We start from the raw sequence: 18,289 nt of genomic DNA on the forward strand, positions 1-18,289 counted from the left end.
TATAAAATTCAGACTGATTCAAAACTCAGGCAGGTAACACTACATGAACTTAGAGATTAAGTAATAATTTTGCATTATTTACAATGGTGTAAGTCATATGAGTTTTTTATTAGGACAATATTTTGTATGTGCAGTTCAAATAACGGTTTTCAAAAGATGGACCGAGTGGATTTTTCATATATAACATGGTGGGCTCCACAAAAACTGGTCCCAAATAAAACAGGGATCATCTACAAAACATGTTTTATGCAACAGGCCTAAGAACATGCAAGCTCCTTAAGGCCTGCTATGTTGTCCATGTGAAATCCACTCCTTCCATCAAGTGACTCCTCAATGCTAGGATTTGTGGCAAAAATATTAGCCAGATCAACAACTCAGGTGAGTCACACCACACTAAACAATGGGGATGGGATGCCAACTGTAGGTTTCTAAGTAGGGCCACCATATCGTGGATATTTTAAAATACCATTCATAGGTTTGACTCACCATGACAAAGGGAAGATACAAAATTCATTGGGAAACAAAACTCAGCCCATCTGTGTCAACTCAAAGGTCTTAGGTGCAAATTTACATTGTTCATGTCTATGTAGCCCATCTTAGATCTCTGTCTGCCCAATCTTTTGTATGTAAGGTGAATATGAGAATTATCATCTGACATACAAAGTGGAACTCATACATACAATATGGCAATATGGTGGACCACGAAGATCTTGGATGTTTTATGCACTACTAAAATAGGCATTTTAGCCAATTCTAGTTCCCATCACACAAACTCAAAATAATAATAATAATAGTTGAGATTCTTAGTAGTTGGCTTAATGCCTTTTTCAATGATCCAAACCGTTTATTTTGTAGGGTTTCCTTGACGGGGTTGCCCCAAAATTTCTTGGATTGAATATTTCAATAACCTTTTGATTATACAAAAGCTATGGTCAGCCAAAAATACTCTTAGATTGAATGTGTCAACACTTTGATTATACAAAATTTACAGTCATCATTCATGTCCAAAACAAAAGAGCCAACTACCCAGATCCATAGCTCGATTGGTAGATTGAGTGAAAGATACCTCGTTTCAACACTGAGGTCTTGGTATCGATTCCCTAGAGAGGGTGGCTAACAGTGAAGTGTGAACTGCCAGTGGGTGTACTAACAAGTTATAGCTGACCATAACTTTTGATTATACAAAAGTTATGGTCGGCCAAAAATACTCTTAGATTGAATATGTCATCACTTTGATTATACAAAAATTACAGTGATCATTCATGTCCAAAGCAAAAGAGCCAACTACACTAAATCCATAGCTTGACTGGTAGATTGAGTGAAAGATACCTCGTTTCAACACTAAGGTCTTGGTATCGATTCCCTAGAGGGGTTGGCTAACAGTGAAGTGTGAACTGACAGTGGGTGTACTAACAAGTTATAGCCGACCATTACTTTTGATTATACAAAAGTTATGGTCGGCCAAAAATACTCTTAGATTGAATATGTCATCACTTTGATTATACAAAAATTACAGTGATCATTCATGTCCAAAGCAAAAGAGCCAACTACACTAAATCCATAGCTTGACTAGTAGATTGAGTGAAAGATACCTCGTTTCAACACTAAGGTCTTGGTATCGATTCCCTAGAGGGGGTGGCTAACAGTGAAGTGTGAACTGACAGTGGTTGTACTAACAAGTTATGGCCGACCATTACTTTTGATTATACAAAAGTTATGGTTGGCCAAAAATACTCTTAGATTGAATATGTCAACACTTTGATTATACAAAAGTTACAATGATCATTCATGTCCAAAGCAAAAGAGCCAACTACCTAGATCCATGGCTCGACTGGTAGATTGAGTGAAAGATACCTCGTTTCAACACTGAGGTCTTGGTATCGACTCCCTAGAGGGGGTGGCTAACAGTGAAGTGTGAATTGACAGTGGTTGTACTAACAAGCTAATAAAACAAAAACAAAAAAAAAAAACAAAAAAAGCAAAAAAAAAAAAAAAAGAAAAAAAAGCTAAAGAGCCGAATTATCAAAGTCTTCAAATATTCAAACTAGGTGCTTTTATTTATTGACTGTAAGTCCACTATACAAAGTAAGAATTGTCTCATAAACGGTTTGGATCATTGAAAGATGATTCATATTAAGGGCTAAAGTCCTAATGTACTATATTACAATACATACAAATGTATTGATGTATTCAAGTAAACCTCTTACTAAGTTACCTTTGCATCAATACTTTATTAATAGGTACATATATAAAAGAGAGGTGTTCTGATTGAAATGCACCTGCAAGTACTGGATCCGTCTCTTTTGGGCCTGCATGGCCCCCCGAAAGCCAACTAGGAAGTGAATCAACCATCTTGACAAGCTTCTAAGATGGCATTCAGGGAGCCAGGCAGATCAATCGAAGCTGATCATGGCATGGCCCATCCGGAGATCTGAGAGTTGCTGACCGAACATCAAAACCTACAAGAATCATATCTTGATCAGAAATAACCAAGCCAAGATGCAAAAGAAGATCAAAATATAGAGAAACGATCCAGTGCTCTCAGAGCACTATAAAGTTATAGTGCTCCTAGTTGCATTGGAACACTTATCCATTACATTTCAGGAAGCTACGAGGGACACATCACATCAATCCTACAAATATTAACCATTGACAACAGATGAACGGTCAAGATTTTTATTCAAAAATATGCCAATCAACAATTTCATCCTTCAATACTTAGGGACCATCATGGATTACTTATGATTAAGAATACTCACCTCCGGGAACTCGTGAGAACTTTTTCAGAACTCATCTCCTATAATATAAGCCTAAAATCTGAACCGTCCACATGATGCAGCACCCCATGAAACCTTTAAGATTTGACTTTTACCATGATCCAAAACTTTGGTGGGCCATGGCAAAAGAGAGAAACAAATCAAGGGGGGAAATTGTTTAAATTTTTCCGTGGCCTATCAAAGTTTTGGATTATAGTGAAAGTTGGGCACGAGGGTTTCATGGGGTGCTTCATCACATCAACGGTTCAAATTTTGGACTCGTATCACAGGAAATGAGTTGAACTGGTGTGCGCACGTGTGCACATGTGCATTCCTCTACTCATGATCATGAAGAACCACTTTTATAATTAGAATGGCTATAGAAAATAAGGCCAAATCAAGGATGGATTAGATCAGGGTATTATTTTTGTATGTTAGTTGATGAAATATCTCCCGGACTTGATAGACATTCAGATCGACTGATTGGATTGTCGAAGTGGATTGATGGAATTAAGAGCACCATAACTTGGAGTACTTTGAGAATACTGATGTGTCAAAATGACCTAAATTTTAGGTCAGGAGACCTTAACAGTGTAGCCTAATGGAAAGCTCAGATCAAGCACGTGTTCTGACTCACGTGTGCATGCACATGCATAAAATCAGCAACACTACATTGAACATTGACCATTGACCATCTTTGCTTTGGTGGACTAATCACGTCTGTCTTTTTTCGCTTTTTCCGAAATGCCTGCTTGATTTCAGGCTTACATGTATACAAGGAGTTGTATGATACTCCGACAGAGTGAGCGCTTGATATGCAAGCGCTCTAAAATTCTACACCCAACCACTAACTAAAATTAAACCGTTACAATTGTGGGATCCACTGTAACATAAGTCATTGCACCAAAATGGTACTGGTTGATCAATCCTAACCTACGATTCTTGGGCAGTTTTTTACTGAATTTAGACCGTTGGATATTTTTCATTGCAACCGTCAAATAAATGTCTGCCAATCAGCGAGTTAGGTTATCAAAAATGTATGAAAGTTAATATCTAGATTGAAGGAGATCATACTATACTATCGTGACCTTGTTGAACATGGTCAAGTCCACATCAATGCACAAATGCAATATATGAATGTAATCTAGGCCGTACAAATAATCACCCCATTTCATTGGATTGGATAGTGGCAAAATATCATACTGATTGAAACATTCTAACCATTCAATTTCAATGCACTGAATTTTGACAATTAGCCATTTTCTTTTCAACCATCTATTTGATGATTTTCACTTAGATGGGCCATATCAATGTTCAGACTGTCGATATCTCAATAACTGGGGATATGGAACTATGTAACTATGTATCTTTACGTGTATCAAATAACAAAGGATATGGAACTATGTAACACTATGTATCAGTATCACCAATGTTAATGTCGAAACTTGAAAAAATATCATTGTCTAAGAAAATATTAGAAAAACATTGAGATTAAAGGTAAAAAATTTCATCGAAGCTTCAAGGGAAGTTAAAAGACAGAGATATAACACATACTCATGATAAGCTTACATTGTATTTAAAAAAAAAAAAAAAAAATCAGCATAAAATAAATATATAAAAATTGTAGCTAATTAATAAATTGGCCAACATTCATTCATATTTAAAATTTTCATATTAATTAATGGTGAAAAGCACATTGTTTTAAATATAAAAGAAAAAATAATATTTTTTCCGCTTAAATGTTAAATTTTTTTCATCACTAATCCATGTCAATCTATGAGAATCATGAATAGAGATGAATTTTCATTGCAATTCGTAATAACATTTGAAAAAAAAAAAAAGATTCTATGGAAATTTTGTCACTTCTGAACTTTAGCTCACATTTATTTTAAAGTTAGGTTTCTCTCTAAATCCAAACTTTAATTCTATAAAAACTAAGAGTGATAAAAATCTCCTAAGAAATAACATTTTAAAAAAGAAAAGAAAAAACCAAAAGAGTAAAGAGTTCTTTATATTTTCATTTTTTATTTATAATTTTCTATCAATTTTTGTTCATACAGATGTCTCTCTAGCGTCAAAGATATTATCTATGGTATCAGTAATACCATGAATCCTCTATAAGAAATTCTTCTCAAGATATAGTTGATATCAATAATATGATAGAATATCATTGATATTATAGAAAAATAAAATAAAATCAGCCATACTTGAAAATTTTTATACTTCCAGTACTTTTTTGTTTTTTTGACTGGGCGGTATTAGTAATATCAGTGATATTATCGATAATATCAACAAAATTTAGAACAATGGATGATATCATCTGATCATTTTTAATGTTTTTCTATGGCCCATCAAAATTGGATCCCATCATTTTGGACAGTGTGGATTTGATAATGTGTAAGGCAAACATACAATTGATGCTTTCAACATTATGATCTACCTTAACCTGCGGATAATATGTTCTAATCCCTCTATTAAGAGGCTTGTTTGTATGTGAAAATTCATATACAACTAGATGTAGGAAAAGTATACAATAATAACAGCATTATCAAATGATTATAAGATTCTACATACACATTTCAAAAAACCCATCAAAACTCATTACTCATTTAGGGCCCATTTGGATTGTTGTATGGGATGATCCAGGATTGTCTGATACATGCATTTAAACTATTTTTTTGGGCTAATCGAGTTTAAAATGCATGTATTGAGCAATCCTAGATTGACCATAAACAAGGATACAAAGGGGTACTTACAGTCTAAAATTAGCAAAAATCCATTAGTTTTGGTATATACACCATAGCATGGTGTATATTACTGTCAGGCCGTTCACCCCAACAGTGATAAGCTAAACTAGGTATACACGCTAATAGAGAATAAATTCAAAAAAACAAAAAAACAAAAAAAAAAAAAAAAAAAAAAAACAAAAAAAGAAGAAGAAAAGAAAAGAAATATAAATGAAATTGTACTTACATTTAAACTGCAGCTGAAAATGGTTAGTAAGCTCAACCACTGTTAGACGAATTTCCACGAATTTCCTCTCTCTCTCTCTCTCTCTCTCTCCCCAATCAACCACTTAACACCCTTTCATTCCAAGGATGGAATTTAGGGAATCAAAAAGGAGAAAGAGGATCCAAGACAAAACTCTCTCTCTCTCTCTCTCTCTCTCTCTCTCTCTCTCTCACTCACTTGAAACCAATCAACCACTCATCTCTCTTTCAATACAAGGAGTCGAATTTAAAGAAATACAAAAGGGGAGAAAGGGAAGGAGCGAAAAGACAAGGGAAAATCCATTGCATGAGTGAAAGCCAGCTCTTTTAGAAGGGCGGCAGCAACCCTTTCTTCCCACAACAATTCCACGAGTAGAGCCAAAAGCAGCCTGGGTTTTGCAGGAGAGAGGCTTTGGAATTTTCTTTCATCGGAAAACGTGGAGACATTTCTTTTCATGGACTCAACCGAGGATATGCACCACATCCTCCTACCCCTTCCTTCGTGCTTTTCTGCAAGTGGGCCCCATCAACATCCTGATCCAGACTGTCGATCTTGTGGGCCCCACATCACCCTAAATTCCCTTGATGGGCAGTCACTGTCCTTTGCTTCTTTGGTGGGAAAATTAGAGTAACACATCACAGTAAACAAAAATGCCAAATATTGGATGGCTACGATCTGCATTTCTAGAATATTTAGGATGCGGCCCATCAAATCAACGGTCTGGATAATTCAACCACTGGCCCCACCCGTACAAAATAAAACTAGATGCTACAAAAATAGGTACTGAAACAGTACAACCGATAAAAAAGAGGGAGTAAATATTAGCAATTCTTATTATCAACATAATATATACACGAGGAATGCCGATGCACAATTGGTTGTACGTCCAAACTAGTTGGTAAGTGGGCCACAATCGTAGTGCTTGTAAGACATCCCAGCCGTCTATCATGGTTCACCTGCAATATAAATAAAACCCACTAAAATTAAGCGCAATCCAACCGTTAGATGAGACACATATGAACGTGGAATTTTTTAGATGGTTATTCATTGTTTTATATAGTGTGGCCTACCTGATTATTGGATCATCCTGATTTTTAAACATCCTATATTTTCATGGTAGGGTTTTCCTTGTTAGACATGTTGGATGTTATACAAATACCCCGGTAGGCCTCATACAGCTGATGGATATGCAACTAATTGTGTTTGAGCATGTATATACAGCTAGAGAAAGACATACAAAAACGTTCAAACGTTAGTAGTTACACATCCAACTAGTTGTACGTGAGGCCGATAAGGCTGCTCTGGTTTTATCAGTACTAAAACTGGGAATCTGGCAGTGTATGAGGCTTGATACGCATGCACTTAGAAATTGTACACGTGGCATGTAGATTGTTTCAACCGCTCTCTCCAAGTGATAGACCCCACAATCAGATTGATTGTGTGATCCTAACCACAGATTAGTAGACCCATGTTTGTCAAAATAGGACCTTTGTCTATATTTCATTTCAACCGTCCAATAAGTGTCCAGCTATCCAATGGTATAATAACCAAATAAGCAAAAATTTAAAAATGTTCACGATACAACTAAATATGTACCCATAATTAAAAGAGTTTTTAATTTAAAATTTGGGTACGTCACGTGTGAAATTTCGTAGTGCCTGTGTATCATTCATCTCGCTCTGCCAGAGTACTTAAGTTTTTCTCTTTATTCAAGAGTACCGTGATTGTAGTATAGTGAGCGGGTTTTGACCTGTTTGTAGACGACGCCACGGCAAAAGACAGCGGCATTCTCTAAAGAAACGAGAAACGGATTTTCTAACGGCCGTTTGGGAATAATACTTTAATAATTTATTTTGGTAGCCAGCCCCATCACCGAAATGGTTTGTCCGCTCAATCTCCACCACACATTTAAAGGTATACAATTCAATGATCAGATTCGTTAACTTATTGATCTCAGACATGGATGGGCCATGGATCATTAATTCCAATGATCTGTGCCCGGAAAGAAAGCTACATGGAGGAATTATTTGATATGAACCAGTTCTAGAAAGTGGGGCCCACCATAATCACTAATACGGACCAGCATGCTAAAAGATCTTCTAGATTGGAAGATCCTGGCCACTGATATTACTACCATTTCCAGTTGAACGTCTAATAATGTTGTTTTTCTATCATTAACAGTTCATCCGTTGGACACATATGGAGAGGTTTTGATGCATGGTCCATCCATAGTGGGACCCAACAAACCAATGGTCTGGATTACCGAACCATGGTAGCCATTTGTTAGAATTGAAAACCCTAATGTAGAGTACAAAAAGATGCTGGCCCACGTACCATATAATTCCACGGCTGCCGGTTACAATAAAAATGGCGTGATTTACGTCCCAGTAGGAATATTTGGACGACTGTGCGATTATTACGCTTTTGGGGGTGGCAGCTCATTCAAGGTGGAGCCCACCATGGGACATTGTGTATTTTAGATTTGGGTGGTCCTGCAGATACCATTTTATTTTAGCTTGCAATAGTTTTATAAGGCTACCCTACCTACACGTGTCAGTCGCACATCGATCTACATGTGTACACTTGGTGGCCAAATTCTATGAGATCTTAACCGTTCATCTAACGTTGTCGACATTGGATGGGCTATAGTGCAAAAACTAACGGATATTGAAACTTAACCGTCCATTTTTGAAGGCCAACTATCCAACGGTTAAAAGTTATTTGACTGCTAGTGTTTGGCCTTGTGTGAAATCATCCAACTGGCGAAAAGAAATTCAGGCATTTCCAACATAAGGTGGGCCACATTAAAGGTAAAAAGAAATGGACAACCACCCACGTGGTGGGCCAAATGACGGTGGGATTAGCCTGAGTATTTGGACGTCCCACCTCATGATGGGACTACCCTGATGGACAGATATGACGATATATACACGTAGGGTTGTACACGAACCGAGCTAGCTCGATTAGCTCGCTGGACTCCACATGAAAAAGTTTAAATCGACTAGTTTAAAGCTGTGTTCCAACCGAGTCAAGCTGACTTTCTGACCTTAAAAATAAGTTCGAGCTGAGTTTGAGCCGGCCCTAGCTCGAAACCGACTCGGATCGAATACAGCTTGAATCAACTTAGATAGAATTAATTCAACAACTCAATTATTTTGATATTAATGTTGCTCACGTAAGTGTTTGATGAAACGACTCAACTTAAGTGTGGTGGGTGGCTGATGGTAAGGAAGGTATGTACATGAAATAAATATCTTATTTTCTTAATTTTCATGTTGCTCAGAAGGTGTTTAATAAAATAACTTGAAAACTACTACTGTTATTTTTACAGTGAGATTTTGAAAGCACATTTGTGAAAATGTTGCACAAGTGAACTTAACTCAATCCTAGCTTGAGCTAGTCTAAGCAGTTGATCGAACTGAGCTGAGCTAACCAGTGAGGCTTGAGGACCAAACCGAGTTCCAGCTGAGGTCACGGTTCGACTCCATGTACACCCCTAAATTATAGGGTAACGTGAGCCCCACACGCAAAGGGTGGTAAGCGTAAGAACGGTGGCACATGCGGAAACCTAATACGTCTGAGAAATCTGACACGTTCACCGAAGGGGATTTCTCCGGCCATGGAATGCTAAGTGGGGCCCACCGTGATGTTTTCGAGAAATCCACACCGTGCATCCGTTTTGAGAGATCATTTTAGGAAATGTGCCGCGTACAAAGTTGCTTGTTGCCAGCAATCCTTTTAACTGGACGTACACTTACAACACTTTGGATGCCAGAAAAAATAAAATAAAATAAAAATTAGTTTTTTAACTTCATCCCAGTGGGAATGACCTTATAAACGGTTTGGATGGCACGTAAGCATCAAGGTAAATACCATGGAGGTTTCAACAATAGGAAACTCTTTCAACGGTTTAACCTCTCGATGGCTCACTTGAATTTTAGATCCACCTCAATTTCTTCTCGTGACCTAAAATAAGCTCTCGAAATGGATGGACGGTGTGGATTTCTCACAAACATCACGGTGGCCCCGCCTAGCATTCCAGCGCAGGAAATCCGCGTAGCAGTATGCCAATAAAGGACGCATTAGATAGATTAATCAACGCTCCATATTCAATGTAGATGTGGCGTGCCTGATGATTCGACCGGCCTCATATTCTGATCAGAGCATCTGTACTATGGGCCAACCTCATGCATGGCACAGATGAGTCAAACGATTACAGGTTGGCACGTGTACCACGTGCGAAAGTGTTCTCGGGGTTGGTGGTACGACAGGGATTGTTACAAGGGAAACGGATTGGCTACTCCCCCTGCCATCAGCCATTGGCTGATGGTCGGTGCTATGTGGGCCCCAGAATGATGTATGTGTTTCATCAATGCCGTCCATCTATGTTTATATATAATTTTATCCTATGAAAGAAAAAATTAGATATATCTAAATCTCAAGTGGACCACATTACAGGAAACAGTGTTGAATGAATGTGGACCATTAAAAACTTTTTGGGGGTTAAAGTTTTGGATCAAGGTGATATTTATTTATTTTTCCCTTCATCTAGGTCTTTATGACCTAATCAACAGATTGGATTTCAAATAAACAGTACAGTGGGCCTTACGAGGATTGTAACAGTGGATATTTAATCATTATTGTTCTCCTGTGATATGGTCCACATAAGACATATATCCTTGTCATTTTTTGTACCAATCCCTAAAATGATACGTAAAACTTAGATAAATAGAATGGATGAAACACATATATCATTGTGGGTCTCATAGAGCACCGACCACTAGCCACGGGATGGTGTCAGGGGCACGTAGCTAATCCATCTCCTGTTACGTTGCTCCAGGAATCGGACTGGCTGGTGTACCACACACCAGCTACATAGCTTGTGTATTGACGTCAGCAAATACTGTGGGTCCATCATAAGATGTGTGTTATATCCAAAGCTTCCATCCATTTTGCGAACTCGTTTTAAAGTTTGAACCAAAAAATAAGACAGATTTAAAGATCAAGTCGACCACACTGCAAAAATCAGTAAGGGATTGAACGGCTACCATTGAAACCCTTTTGAGGGTCACGGAAGTTTCAGATTAATATAAAATAAACGTTATGGTGGGCCCTACAAATTTTTTAACAGTAAAAATCGTTATCCTAGCTGCTACTATTGGTGTGGTTCATTTGAGCTTTGGATAAGATTCCTTTTTTGCATAATGCTCTGAAATGACCTCGAAAAATTGATGAACGGTGTGGATATAATAAATACATCATTTTGGGGCCACGTAACTTTGATCTCCTTTGAACCGTTCGTACAACTCAGAGCTCGAGGAGCGTCGGCACTCGTCTTCGTGCGACACGTATCTACACCAGCTAGATAGCTGGTGTGTGGTACACCAGCCAATCCGCTTCCATTGCTCAACTGCCACGACCACGAAGAGATTTTATGATGATCAGAACCGTCAATGTTTGGGTGTTATCCTAGATGTGGCACACTAAGAAACTTGCACTCGATTAATGATTCTGACCGTTGATTTGTTGTTGCTAAATGTCAACCGTTGATTAGCCGCAATTCAAGTCAATATATCAATGGTCAGGATCATTTTGCCAGCTCGATTATTGGTGCACCTTTCAAATCACAAAACCATCTTCTCATGTAGGCCCCATGGGCCGACACATGCTGGAAATCGTCAGTTGCAGCAAAGGGAAAGCTGTCTCCCAATCCATGGGGTGGGACAATTCAGTTTCGTTAACGAAATTGATACTCTGGCAGAGTGTAATGGATGATACGCAGGCATTAAAAAATTACTTCAAAATTTCCTACGTAACATAAAATTAATTCAAATTAAACAGTCCAAATTACGACTCCCAATTTAGATGTATTATATAACAAAAACTACAATTATTTGATTTTCTAACCATTGGATTGATCGACATTTATTGGACAGTTAAGAATGAAAAATGTCCAATTTCCCTATTTCAACAAAGAAGTTTTTACAAATCAAAGGTTAGGACTTTTCAGTTAATCTGATTATGGAATAGTAACTTATCGATATTGAATTAATTTAAGCTGCTAGTTCAATTTGAGTGCCTGTGCATGAAGTGTCAGACACGTCCAGAGTATGAAATACATCCGCGTGGAATTTGAGATGGGACCGAGTACCAGAGAGGGTCCACGCGTCAACCTCTAATTAAGGGTGGGCCGCCTTGAAATCCGGGCGTAGGTTTGAAGTGATAGCCAACTACGGTCATCTTCCTTTTCTATTCTGCTGATTGACTGACGGTCACAAGTCTCATTATACGGAGCATCTTGGATGCTGTTTGTCTGCGAGTACCTGCGCTCCGAAGCTAGGTGGGGCCCACCGTGAGAAATCCACCCGGCCATCCGTTTTTCCAGATATTTTTAGGATTTGGGACCAAAAATGAAGAAGAATCAAGACTCAAGTGGGACACACAAAAGGAAAATGTGATGATTGAATGATTACCGTTGAGACATTCATGGGGCCACAGAAATTCTAGATCAGGCTAAATATTTTTGTTTTTAGTTCATCCCAGTGGAAATGACCTTATGAACGGTTTTGATAGCATCATAGCATCACGGTGGATCCTGCGAAGGTTTTAACGGTTGCCATTTTCATTCTAACTTTTTTCCAATGGCGTGGCTGACTGGACTTTTGGACCTGCCTCATTTTCAAGTTCTTACAATAACATGAGCTGGAAAAATGGATGGACGGGGTGGATTTCTTACAAACATAACGGTTGTCCCCACAGCTTCCGCCTGCAGTCCGAGGTCTTTGTCAATCCGCATACATTTCCTCCCCTTTTATAGAATTTCCTTTCGATTTTCTTGGCCGTACGGAACAGTTTGCTACAGATCAGACTCTCAACCGTCATCAACCAACGTGATTTTGATCCATGGCCCATCCAGCTCACTGGCCACCAGATTAACGGTAGAGATCGTCAGATCTGCATCAGATCTGCACGCCATGGATGCATCAGCCGGCCTCACATATTTAAAATTTTAAAATTGTTTGTTAATTTATAATAAATACTTTTAAGATTTTGTTTTCTCATAATGTGAGAAAAACATTAAAATATAAAATTCTCCCCAAAAATTTCCAACCCAAAAAAGTAAAAATAAAATTCAAAGCTAGTCGGCACACAGCTGATTCCAAGGAGTTATATATCCTAATTTCCAAATGCGAAGAATGTGGCACATGCATCTGTAATCTAGGTCATTTTTCTATGGACTACATATTAGAGTGAGAATGCCCTAAAAAATTCATAGACTAAAATAATCCAATGACCTATATTAATACCTATTTAAGGTGAATGTATAATGTTGAGATACCCTTTTCTTAGCCAACTCTCAACAACCCACAAATCAAAAGAGCTTATCTTATAAGGTTTTGTATTGCAAAACATGGCCTCACTTGCCATGATTTTAAAAAATCAGAGCACATTTCACAAACTCTCAATCGACGGGTCCCATAAGTCACTTAGTTATATTGCCCTGAGTATGTAATGACTCATTCAAGTCGGGTTGAGGCTCGCTACACTTGGTGAATCATAGTATCAATGGCGCGAACGAGTTTGATTTAGTTAGGATGAGTTTTTATGTTGGATGATAAGAAATAAGAGAGAAATTTTGATTCTTCAAAACAAATTTAGTTTACATCTACCTGTAAAGAGTTTGATTTAGTTAGATGAGTTTTTATGTTGGATGATGAGAAATAAGAGAAATTTTGATTCTTCAAAACAAATTTAGTTTACATCTACTTGTAAAGTTTGAATAGTTAGAGTTAATTAATTGTAACATCACCTGAAGTGAATTACAAACCAATCAAGAGTTAAAGAGAGATACTTGTAATGCACATGTATATCAAAGATTATTAGAGCCTAACATATTGGAGTACTGATAATGAAATCTCTCAATATACATTAATACACTAAACTCCGATAACTTAAGCTTTTAGAGTAAATGGTTGTTTAACATGATATCAGAGCGAAATGTCAGCAAATATACTTCGCTAATATATTATTCTCTCACAGGGGGTCAGGAAAATCAAGTCTGGCCTATAGACAAGGAAATAGAGCCCATCCTATTTATGGTGTGAGTGTCCCTCCACCCTTATCAGTATTCCGGTGCGGAGTTTCCATCCCGCACAGGAGGGTGGGTGTGGTTATTGGAGTGATAATAAAGTCCTTCAATATACATTGATACACCAAACTCCGATAGCTTAAGCTTTTAGAAAAAAATTATTGTTTGATATACTGTACTTAACTTTTACTAACCCAAATTTGGCATATTTAGTTAGAATTGTCAATTAATTTATATAAGAGTTGAGGAAGCAACATAATTATGTTATAAAGTACATATCTTGATATACATGAAAGTGGCCATCCACGGACTTAGTTTTTACTATTATGGTATTAATAGGATACCTATTGAGCTTGGGACCCTTCTACACATCGTTCAATATTTAGTTTTTGTTTCAATTTTGATTCAAAAAAGTGTGTCATAAGAAAGTAGGAAATAATTTACTATTACATTATCCACCGTTGAAGTTGCATATTGAACTGTAATGCTAGATACATACGAAAGTATATTATTGACATAGCTACTAATTATTTTTTTTTAGTTTTATCTTATTTCAATCACAAGTAGTATATAGTGATAGCTTGATCGTAGTAACTTCAAATCCAATGTTTCATGCCCTTGTATGGTACATGGAGGTTCTTTATCACTTCATTTGTGAGAATGTCATGAGCAGATAAGTAGAGTTGACGCAATCCTAAGTAGCCAAGCGCTCACACTAGCAAAATAAACCTAGCAACCTAACTACCACCCTTACATGTTCGAACCACGGCTCGAGTCATCAAGCCCAAAAGACCAAACCCTTTTGGTTTACATGTCTTTAGATGAGACTGCAATGGGACTCCTCACATGGTGCACACCATCGGACCATATCATCCTCCCAAAAACATAATCAGTGCCCAAACGCCTTTTAGGCGTTAGCTTAACTGTAAACGTCTTCTCTTCTCCTATCCTTCCAAAAATCAGACTACCCGGCTCGACCGACACTGATACTCCACGAGGTGCATTAACATGGACCGTGTAAGTGCCCGGCGAGCCGACGTTCTTGACCGTTCGCTTAATGGTCATAGAGGTGGTGAGATAAGGGACCGCAATGGAAGGGTAGTTGAGATCCAGGATGCTGGACTTGTTGGTGGGGTGGCACAAGTAAGAGTGGTCTGTAAGCATTGCTATTTGGGCTGCATTGTAGCCATGGGCGCATAGGAAGTGGATGTAGTCGTTGGTGGTCAGGTCATAGACGAGCCCAGGGTCCATTGCATGAGTAGGCCGGACATGGCCCGCGCCATAGCTGAAAGGTGTGGCCTTGATGAGGGAGGAATTGGTTATGAGCTCTCCCATGTTATCTCGAATCGTCGCTGTCAAGGCATGTGATGATGAGTTAGCATAAAATGATAAAATCTTAACTAAAAAGAAGGCCAGCTAGTTGATGGATCAGATCATCTGATAGTGTCATTTTTGCATGGTAGACTGATGGACTTAATAGACAGCCTGGATTGTTTGATTGGATCATCTAAGTGTTGGGATGCAACTAGGAGCTCTATATTCATTTATCTATTTATCAATGGCTACAAATTATTTTCATAGTGTGGGCCACCTTGTAAGTAGAGAGGACTGATTTTTACAATATGTGATCCTCATGATGGCAAACCTATTCAAAAAGGTTGGATTTCACATGCGCTTAACGGGTTGGAAGTTAGCCGTTGGATGGACCAAGCCTACTGGTACTGGTGGGGACGCAGAATGCCTGCTGAGGGGACCACTACTGGTCAGTGCTCTGTGGGCCCATCATGATGTATGTGTTTTATCTGCACTCTCTATCCATTTTGGATCATTATTTTTGGGCATTAGTACAAAAATGAGGCAGATCAAAATCTTGGGTTTTGGTTGAGCGGCTACCATTAAAAACCTATTGGGGGCCACAAAAGTTTTCAATTAAGCTGATATTTGTGTTTTCCCTCCATCCATTGTGACCTAATTTATAAGTTGGAAGGCAAATAAACATTAAAGTGGGTCCTAAGAAGTTTCTAATGGTAGGTATTTAATCGATACTGTTTTCTTGTAATGTGGTGGTCTACCCGAGATTTGGATTTGGCTTTTTTTGTTTTTTTTTTAAATACCCTAAAATAATTTGGAGAGAGAGAGAGAGAGAGAGAGAGAGAGAGAGAGAGAGAGAAAATGACCTGGATAAACTACATACATCATGGTGTGGCCCACAGCTCACTGATCAATAGCCACTGGCTATTGGCGAAGGCTGATTGCCTACTAAATAGAGTTGTACACGAGTCGAATTGAGTCAAGCTTGGCATAGCTTGGCTCGGCTCTGCCAGCATCTAGCCCTAGCTCGAATTTGACTTGGCTCGGTCCTCAAGCTTGTCTTGCTAGCTTGGCTTGGTTCGGTTTGCAACTTGGATCAATTTAAGTCAATTCGGCATTTTCTCGAACACGTAGAATGTATCTTCAATTTCTCACGGAATGTAAAATAGTGACAATATTTTACAGGTATTTCTTCAAACACCTAGAGAGCATCATTAAAATCAAATACTCAGGCAAGCAGCATCAAAATCAAAAAGCCGATGTGTCCATTCCTTCCTCCCTCACCAACACTTCATTGAGTCATTTCATCAAACACTTGGTGAGCAACATTCATATCAAAATTATCGAGTCACTGAGCTTATTTGATCCGAGTCATTTTGAGTTGAGGTTCGATCGGAGTTGAGTTCGAACTCGGCTCGAAATTTTTTCGAGCTCCAAAAATCAACTCAACTCGATCCAAATCCAATTTTGAGTTGAGGCGAGTAGAATAGGCTGACTGAGCTAACTCAACTCGTGTACAGCTCTACTACCAACTGTCATTATCAAGGTGGTTAATCGGACATTGCTCTGTGGGGCCCACCATGATATATGCATTTTATCCACTCAATTCATCTATTTTTCCAGATTACATTAGAGCAAGAGACAAAAAATGAGATGGATCCGAATCTCAAGTAGACCCTACTACAAGAAAATGGTGTTGATTGAATGCCCCTCATTAAAAACTTCCCAAGGCCCACTTGTAATGTTTATTTTCTATCTAACCTTTTCATTAGGTCACACAGATATGAAGGAAGGGAAGACACAAATATAAGCTTCATCCAAGACTTTTGTTTCCCACAAAAATGTTTTTAATGGTACTGAGCGTTCAATCACCACCTTTTCCTGTAGTGTGGTCCACATGAGATTTGGATCTGCCTCAAGTTGTACTCATGCCCTAAAATAATTTGTAAAAATTGGATAGAGGGAATGAATAAAACGCATACATCATGGTTCTAGTGCTCATGGAGCACCGTCAGTTGCCACAGCTTCAGCAGGCAATCTTTATCCTCTCGTCTCAGTTCTGCAACTTCGAAAACGACACTGATTTACAGGTATCAAGAATATCTAAATTGTGGGTCCCATTCCGCATAGAGCACATCCCAAAAATGGCAATAATCGAGCAATCCTGACCATCCAATAAATAGCTATCAAATGGATGGTTAAAAGTTAAAAAAAGTGACTGCCACAAATTAAAAGGTGAAAAAAAAAAAAAAAAAAAAAACCAGATGGTTAATATCATCTTCTCACCGAAAATTTTCGTTTATCCTGCATATACGGTTGGGTCAGCTATTTGGACGGTCTGCATTGTTGTACCACTATGCCATGTGTACGTTTGAAGAATCACTGTCAGTTTTTAGATGATGCAGAACTAACGTAGGGATCTACACCCGGAGCCCTGCTCCGGACTCATCCTCTGTGAGACATTCATCAAGTAATTCCAAACCGTCCAAATCACGGGGCTCGCTGTGGAAGCGTACTGGGGCTTGGGCCTGATGTGCTTGCCCAATCTAGGCTTGGGTGGTAGGATAGGCATGTCTCAACTCATAATGGGCCCAGCACATCCGACCTACACTCGAGCTGTACAGGAGTTTAACCGCGTTGAGCTTGGCATGGTTTGGCTCAGCTCGACTGGGAGCCAACTGACGCTTAAACTTGGCTCAGCTCTGTAACACAACTCCGTAACAACTTAGATAAATCGACCCTAGATCCTTAGGGTGCCCACCAGCGGAGGGAGCTGCCCTAGGATTGTGCCAGAGAGGCTAGAAGGAACAAACGCATGGAACCTATAGGGACTGGGTATAATTAAGACCAAAAAACTACTTCTACAATTCATAGATGGATAACGTCGCAAACATAAGTAACCCTAAAAACGAGGACCCGGAAAGGGCACCGAGAGTGTACTCTCTCGAGTATTTGCTCAGACAAATCAAAATAGAGCCAATCCATGCATCATAGGTTCATTAAGCCCGAAACTATAGAAGATCGTCTGTCTCACTAGGCTTGATGTCCATCACAGATGGAAAACTAGGATAGTGCCCAGAATTGCTCAACTTGGGCCGGAGGCCTACTTCTTGAAACGCATAAATGCCCTAGGCGAAGATTT

At 38.7% G+C, this 18,289-nt stretch overlaps 1 protein-coding gene and 1 long non-coding RNA gene across 2 annotated transcripts in view; both read right to left on the bottom strand.

The window, feature by feature from the left end:
- Positions 1 to 2,029: 2,029 nt before the first annotated feature.
- Positions 2,030 to 5,814, bottom strand: LOC131255984 (uncharacterized). Its single transcript, XR_009176551.1, has 2 exons — positions 5,730 to 5,814; positions 2,030 to 2,459 (listed from the first exon to the last, which is right to left on the bottom strand). It is a non-coding gene; the product is annotated as an uncharacterized LOC131255984 (long non-coding RNA).
- An 8,584-nt stretch (positions 5,815 to 14,398) lies between these two features.
- The window catches only part of LOC131255985 (subtilisin-like protease SBT5.3), a 33,686-nt gene continuing 29,795 nt past the window's right edge, over positions 14,399 to 18,289 (bottom strand). Inside the window, exon 11 of the mRNA XM_058256955.1 lies at positions 14,399 to 15,188. Within this exon, the coding sequence (XP_058112938.1) occupies positions 14,644 to 15,188 (545 nt within the window). The 3' untranslated portion in view covers positions 14,399 to 14,643. The remainder of the gene's footprint in view (positions 15,189 to 18,289) is intronic.

Source organism: Magnolia sinica, chromosome 9 (genome assembly GCF_029962835.1).
Source record: "Magnolia sinica isolate HGM2019 chromosome 9, MsV1, whole genome shotgun sequence".
Taxonomy (NCBI): Eukaryota; Viridiplantae; Streptophyta; class Magnoliopsida; order Magnoliales; family Magnoliaceae; genus Magnolia; species Magnolia sinica.